The sequence below is a fragment of the Musa acuminata genome, unplaced genomic scaffold (assembly GCF_036884655.1).
Source record: "Musa acuminata AAA Group cultivar baxijiao unplaced genomic scaffold, Cavendish_Baxijiao_AAA HiC_scaffold_1137, whole genome shotgun sequence".
NCBI lineage: Eukaryota > Viridiplantae > Streptophyta > Magnoliopsida > Zingiberales > Musaceae > Musa > Musa acuminata.
Genome location: NW_027021349.1, coordinates 3,165,259 through 3,172,640, shown reverse-complemented (window position 1 = coordinate 3,172,640; position 7,382 = coordinate 3,165,259). Strand labels below are relative to the sequence as shown.

The 7,382-nt window shown below is 37.7% G+C and overlaps 1 protein-coding gene across 6 annotated transcripts; it reads right to left on the bottom strand.

Moving 5' to 3' along the window:
• Positions 1–217: 217 nt before the first annotated feature.
• LOC103999790 (LIM domain-containing protein HDR3) lies at positions 218–6,900 on the bottom strand. 6 transcript variants are annotated; one of them, XM_009421644.3, is made up of 12 exons: positions 6,449–6,892; positions 4,545–4,696; positions 4,294–4,375; positions 4,036–4,156; positions 3,828–3,948; positions 3,607–3,690; positions 2,673–2,792; positions 2,316–2,528; positions 2,174–2,236; positions 1,989–2,104; positions 1,528–1,586; positions 218–808 (listed from the first exon to the last, which is right to left on the bottom strand). In XM_009421644.3, exons 1-12 carry the CDS (start codon positions 6,492–6,494, stop codon positions 480–482), a joined length of 1,506 nt encoding a protein of 501 aa, XP_009419919.1. In that variant the 5' UTR covers positions 6,495–6,892; the 3' UTR covers positions 218–479. The 6 variants fall into 6 exon arrangements, 5 of the variants coding, with proteins under 5 accessions (XP_009419919.1, XP_009419920.1, XP_009419918.1 ...); XM_009421645.3 differs by having other exon boundaries at positions 4,036–4,150; XM_009421643.3 differs by having other exon boundaries at positions 3,828–4,156; positions 6,449–6,900.
• Between the last annotated feature and the right edge of the window lie 482 nt (positions 6,901–7,382).

Here is a 7,382-nt window from a genome sequence, read left to right as displayed (position 1 = left end):
ACACTAAAGGGAAAAAAAGGGAAACATTGATGAGGAGAAATAGAAAAAGAACGTCGATTGGAGGGGAGAGAAAAACTCAAAACGAAATTTATCCTATATAAATTTGATATTATCCAGTCGGTCAAAGGATGAGCCAACCATCGAGTGCGGTATGGCCTTCAGCCTCCAATGAATACACCATAAAGCAACATAGCCATCACCCAAAATGCTAAGCACATGTACCGAAAAGCAATGACAGATGATAACAAGTATGAAATGTGACTGAACATCTCATTCAGCCTCTTTCCTCCCATGCAAGTTGTGACAGAATATATGATTGTTTGAATGAGCAGCAATCACAGCATCTCTCAGTCACAAACGTTGCTTATTTTAAGACATCATTCCAAGCTTAGTTTACAAGTGCTTATTTTGCTCGCAACATAAAGCAATGCCACCCATTTGGCTCCCCATGAAAAATTATGGGACTAAGCCAATGCCTTTCACACAGGGAAAGCTCCTGTGAAGTGTATATGATCAAGGGTTCGACGAAGCCCATACTTGTTGACGGCGGCATTAGCAGCTCTGAAGCCTTCGCCATAGGCAGTGGAAGTGTCGTGAGCAATTTGGTGCATGAAGAACTCTCCTAGTTTTTTCTCGGTGTCAGACTTTGCTGCTTTCTTAGATGATGGCATTGCGGATGATGAAGATGGAGCATAACTTGATGAGGATGGCACACTCGTTGAACCTGGCATGATCTCGGATTCGAGCCACATGTGGGAGAGAACCTGGCAGATGCCTTCCTCCACCTCAGGGCTTAGATCACGATAGCCTGATTACATATAAGAAAATGTATAAGACAAGAATTAAGAAAATGTCATAAATTTACATGTAGCAAGATTGCATATAAACTAAGAGAAGTACAAAATCGCAATGCAATTTAGCATCTCTTATGGTGCTTTTGTAATCTTTGGTTCATCAGCTATAAAAGTTCACGGAAAGGAATCTTAAATCACAGATTAATTCCTGAGGAGTTCAGAAAATCATAAAAGATATGGTCATTCTTGGTGGCACTAATACGATGGTCATTCTTGAGGAGTTCAGAAAAGATATGGTCATAAAAGATATTAATTCCTGAGGAGTTCAGAAAATCATAAAAGATATGGTCATTCTTGATGGCACTAATACGATGGATTAGGACAATTATTCACTTTGAGGCCTAGCAAATTTAATGAGCGGTGCTCACTCAAATTTCATTGATGTAGGCTGGGCATAAGATCTAGATTGGATAAAATAAGAGACTCTCCTGGCTGCAGTGCTCTGAAATTGGCAGTCATTGATATATACCTGATTGGCAATCACAAGATTCAAACTCAAATCTTCAGTAAAGAGATCAAGCAGTTTCCCAGCCAATAAGTAGATGATGACTATTTGTTTGTTGTATCATAGTGACAATTTTGCATTCAAAGGTATAGCATAGAACAACATAATTATATGAAATTTAACATCGAATGATGTAATAGTTGTAACCCCAAAAAATAGAAAATATACCTTTGAGACGTAACCAACCATGCATCAATTCATGAGCAAGAATTGAACCTGTTAATAGTCTGCATTTAGAAGGATAAAGAAAGGTGTCAGGATACCCGGTATAATTTGCTAAACGAAATGGATATTAGCAGTTTAATGAACAAAAAATTTTTGACAAATTGACTTCCATTTATCCAATTCAGTCTTCATAAAGTTTCACCCTGATTAAAAAAGAAGCATAACTTTTTTCTACAGCATAAGCATTCTTAACATAATACAACATGGTAAAATGCCCACATCTTCAATAGATTATCATGTTGAATGATTAATTTGATCAACATGAACTTTTAAGGAGAGGAACATAATGATCACAGCACTTCAGTGAACTATGATCATATGACTCAAAACAAAAATTGTAATAGATAGATACCAGTATAAATAAAGATATCTGACTTCCAGCCTGTTATCAAGTTGATAATAACCTGGGGAGGCCATATAAAACAAGAATTGCAGTGACTTCACATCTACGGATCAACTTTTGTGGGTGTGTCCGCATGTCCAGAATTTTGTTTCCCCCAATTCTTGGCCTTTTATGTATCTGTATGTTTGAAATTGGCTTAGAATTCATTCTAGTCTAACTTAAACAAAATGGAAGGAGATTACTCACACTGCTGACGGTTTGTTCCTCAGAAAGACATAAGCCTCTTGTTTCAGGCATGTGATGATGACCCTGTTGAAAACAGCTTCAGAAATTAGAACTATCTACAAGAGGAGAATGTTAAAACTCAAGACAGCCAAAGAAAGCTTACATATTTCTCCCCTTCCATGGCCTCATTAAGCGCCTGCCTTTCAACCAAAAGCATGGGAATTTGTTGATCTATTCTCATGTTCATTCCTTCATAATAATCTCTAATTGAGTGGTACAGGGGTTGACAGTCACCAGCATCCATGATAGCAGATTCAAGGCATTCCAGGCACAAGCTACGGCCTTCTCCTAGATAGATATATCTTGTGTTTCTTGACTTCAATATGAAGTAGTGAAAGCAAAATTGAGATATTAGTAAAGATGAATGTTCTATTCATCACGAGCAATTATTTTGCTTGACCATTTACATATATGAAAAAAGATTTGGAATTTTCTCCGGTGAAGCAAATGTCTTCCATACCTCCATTCTCTCACAACTACAGCATCGAGGTGTGTGGTCATGTTCATGTGAAGGACAATACTTTTGGCCCCAAAAGGGGTGAGCTCTATACTCAATTAAACCAGCCCTGTTTGTTGGGATCTGTTGGGGAAAAAAATGAACAGAAACCATTTGCTTGCTTGCTTATATTATAGCATGTTACTTCTAGGTCAATTTTTGATATAGAAATATAAATAACTTCGTCTGGAAAGTGAAAGAAGATCATTTTCAAAAGTAATGAAATGTTAAGCTTTCAGCTGATTGAGAAGGTTCAATATTTCTAGATGGAAAAGAGAAAGACATCAAAGATAATTTTCATCATTTTAAGAACGTAAGTATAATTGCTTGTGACAACTGACTATCAAACAGCAGATTCAAGTTTTCATTATCCAAATAATATCATTGGTAATAGATACAAAAGTACAGTTACTTGCAACAGCTGATACATATGGTGAATATTAGAGGATTCAAACTCGCATGGGATCCTAATCCAGAAATATAATTAATATAAGAAATAGATGGATCTTTTAGAAGCTCAATTTCTTAGCTGTGGTATAGATTTCATTCAGGAAAGAGTTTAGAACAAAGTGACATATCTAAGGACTGCAGTGGTATTAAATAAATGTATATGCTGGTATTTAGAGGAAACATCATTGCTAATTCTCATACTAATGATATCTAGTCAAGTTGAAGAGGGAAACAATCCACCGAAGAATTTGTGCAGGAAGAGGAAACATAATAAAGGCCAAACAGATTCTCACTAAAATGATAGCATGAAGGACTCAGAAACAAGCAATCCAGAACAACATGAACTTCTGCACTGAAAATTATTTAATCTTCTGATGACACAGTTTGTTAGAAAAATTTATACAATAGAAATGATAAAGTGCACAAATATAGAAAGATAAATTCTTACAAATTCATGGCAGACATCACATTTGGGGTGATGCAACTCCTTATAACATGACTTGTGGTATGGGTAGGTGCCTGACAAAGAAAACTAAAACAAGCACCATGTTTTAAGATCTTTTTCACACTAAAAACTACTCAGAGAAGACAGATGCCAGTATATTATGTGACAATTCTTACAGAAGTAAAGCAACACTTTTTTACTAAAAAGCTAACAGATTAACACACCTCAGTCTCACGGATAAGCTGACCACAAGCATAACACCGAAAGCATTGTGGATGCCAAAATGTTCCCATGCAGCTCAAGTAATGTCCATAGCCTATTTCATGGTGACAGCCTCCACAAATTCTGCAGGACACAATGCACAGGCATAGTTGTGTGGTGATGTGCCATAGCAAGATAGCATATAGACCAAGATGAATGACAAAATCAAACCTGTATCCTCTTGGTAAAAACTGCACAGGTTGATATGGTTGATAGGAGGGCATGCTCAGACTTTCTTGGATAGCTTTAGCTAGCTCGTCATCATCAATTCCCTGGCCCCTGTATCCTGGAGCTATCACAGAAAGTGACCATACAGTAAGGTATCAGCACTTGAACCAACCTCTTCAGACATGGAAGGGGAACTGCTTGAGACATGATTCCAAGATGTCTGAAAAGTCGAATTTCAACACCCCAAATAGTTGAACTTACCATTGGGTTTCTTGGCATCCTCGACAAGAGAAAGTGCATTTGCATGATCCAGGTCTTCATTTGCATCTTTAGATTGGTCATCCTGGTAAGAGCTTGTGCACGAGAATTTCATACAATGATATAGAACAAGAGGAAATGGACACCTAAATGAAATTCAGATAAATTTTTGGAAACTAACTAATGTGTATTAACAATTATTATGAGAAATTTGGCATGCGGTCTACATGATCAAATCAGAGAGGAATCTTTACCGCTGGTTTAACTGGTCTATGCAACATGCTCTCTCCCCCAATTAGATGTGAATGGCGTCCATTTGACACTCTACAACCTGTTCCTTTGAAAAACTTGCAGAGCCACCTCATGAAGCGTGACCTTCTCCAAGGATATGATGGAGCTGTATGTCCTGATCACATAATGAGATTCGACATAGTTACTATAAGATCACCATCAGACATGAAATTCACTGATAACATGCCCATCATGTTATTTATCTTTCTTAACAAAAAGAAGACATGACAAGATCTGTGATATATACAGCTGATATCATGAGCATGTGAAGCTTGATTGATTCTGTGTCAAAAATGTATACCAAAGAGAACCGAAACAGAAGAAAATTTTAACAGAATACAGTATATTCAGATGAATTCAGGGTGCTGATGCTTCAGATTTTATGACATGGTGACCACATGAAGTTTCCTACTGCAGAAAATGAAATTCTCTGATTAAAATGAGCCTCCTGAAATAGAAAATGTCATAGAACTCTTCATATTTCCAACATAACCATCATTTTCTACTAGATTAGAGTCATGAACTCATAGACTATTTTGCTTCTTTAGCCTCTTGTAGGTTTTCATTGTATAATGACTTTCTCAAGTACTGCAGAGTATTAATTCATATAATAATCACACATGCTACACATCAGAACCCTTACGATGATAAGGCATTTAAACTTCAAACATCAGACTCCAACACTCAGAGAGCTGGGCTCAAAAGTGCATATAGTTCTCCACTAATTGCATAAGATGTTTGTTTTGGTCTCAACATAAATTGCATTTCCGCAGATCCATTGTTGCAGTGGCTATCCCTTGAAATGGAATGAGGATAGGTCTTGTTCTAGATCATGAACAGTCGATAAGATGCTGGTGATGCCCTTTCCAAAGTATCGAATGAAGGTTAGGCAAACTGTGTTTCTAGTTTAAAAACATTGGGTCAGTATTATCCTTCATTTTAATCCTTGGGGGATTCAAAGTTCCATCAATGGTTGTCTTTTAGTTCTTCATTTGCTCCATTACCAAGCAATTTTCCATAATTTCCTTTATTAAAATCCTCTAAAGCCAGGCTAGCAGAGAGAAAGTTTGGGTGCTCAAATCAAAACAATGGTTTGTTCTGCTGGTGGCTAACTTATGCTAAATTATGTGTATTCCAATCTTCGGTGAAACTGGCTAGAAACTTCTTAAAATTCGTAACCTTCTAGGAAGATCAGTCTTCCAAGCTTTGAGGAATGAGAAAGCTGCACCATAGCTATGATGCATGAATGAATGTGACTCTATCAGCTTGGGAAATATTAAGCAAAAGCCAAAAGTTTATGTGCATGTCATTGATTGACCTAAAGAAGGAAAAGTTGACGTACATGACAATGATTTCTCTCAAATGACAACACTTTTGGATGTGTGCCTTCATATCCATGTAGAAAATCATTGATCCTTATCGCATTGGATTGTAAATTCGCTTAATCTGAAACTTCTTTTTCTTTTACTATAAACAGCAAAAACACAGTTATAGACTATGGTGTAGATAGTTGACTGAGTGGACCGACAATTTCTCATGATTAAAACAGGGATTTTGATGCCCCTACAAATTCTGGTGTCAACGACAAGGAATTAACGATCATATGCATCAATTCCTGATAATACCCACAAACTCACCTCAACAACCTCGAATCACAAGTGGAATCATCATCGCCACACATAGCAATCAGAAATTTCGACGATGATCACAATCTAAAATTACGAATACCACCAATCGATAAGCAGCCCTAAATACTCTCTCTCTCTCTCTCTCTCTCTCTCTCTCTCTCTCTCTCTCTCTCTCTCTCTCTCTATCTAATCAGATTTTTGAATCAACGAAACTAAGAAATAAGCCATCAGATGGTTACCATATGCGCGAGGCCGGGAGACGTAGCTGGAGTCCGAAGAATCCATTGCGGCGGCCAGGACGGGAGCGGCGACTCCACCACGGAGAGGGAGGGAGGAAGAAAAGGACCTTTGAGAGGGGAATAAAGGAGAGGGGGGGTTGGAAAGGAAGGGATTGAGGTGGAGATGAGGAGGAGGAGGAGGAGGATGATGGGGGAGGGGGCGGCGGCTCGACGATAAGGCATCTCTAAAAGCTCGGGCAATTATATATATATACACGCACGCACATGCATTACATATATGATTGTGATGGCGACGACAGGGAGGAATCGGGGGATGGGAGGAGGGGAATAACGTGAGAGAGACGGGGGAGGGAGGGAAGGAAAGAGAGATTCCTTTGTCGCTGCAAAGGGAATGCGTCCAGAGTGGAAAGGAAGCGGGGGGAGGAGGAAGATGACGATGAAAGAGTAGGAGGCGATAAGGGGAGGGAGCGCGTTCGCTTCCGTTTTTGCTTTGGGTTGGAGCCCTTTTTCGTCCACGTGGCTTGAATCATTTGAACCCGTTTTTTTTGTCGCGGTGGTTTTTACTTTTACAGATATATCCTTCCAAGGTTCAAAAATAACATATTTGTCACTGTAAAACTCAAAATAACTTGTAAATCCTCTAAAGTCATTTTCTTGTTTAGTGTAATTGACTGTTTGCTTCTATAGCCCTCTTACAAAACAATTTAATTAAAGAAATAGACTAAAAAATATTAGAAAGATCTTTATAAACTTTATTTGAGTTTCAAATATGTATAGTTCTTAGTTTATGAAAATAAATAGAATTTTTTAAACATGATTATAGTGTTTTTGATATATTTTTAAAAATAATGTAACCTTACTACAAAACACTAAGGGAAATGAACTCAAAATATATTAGGAAAAATACTTAAGAACCTTATTCGGTTTTCAAATA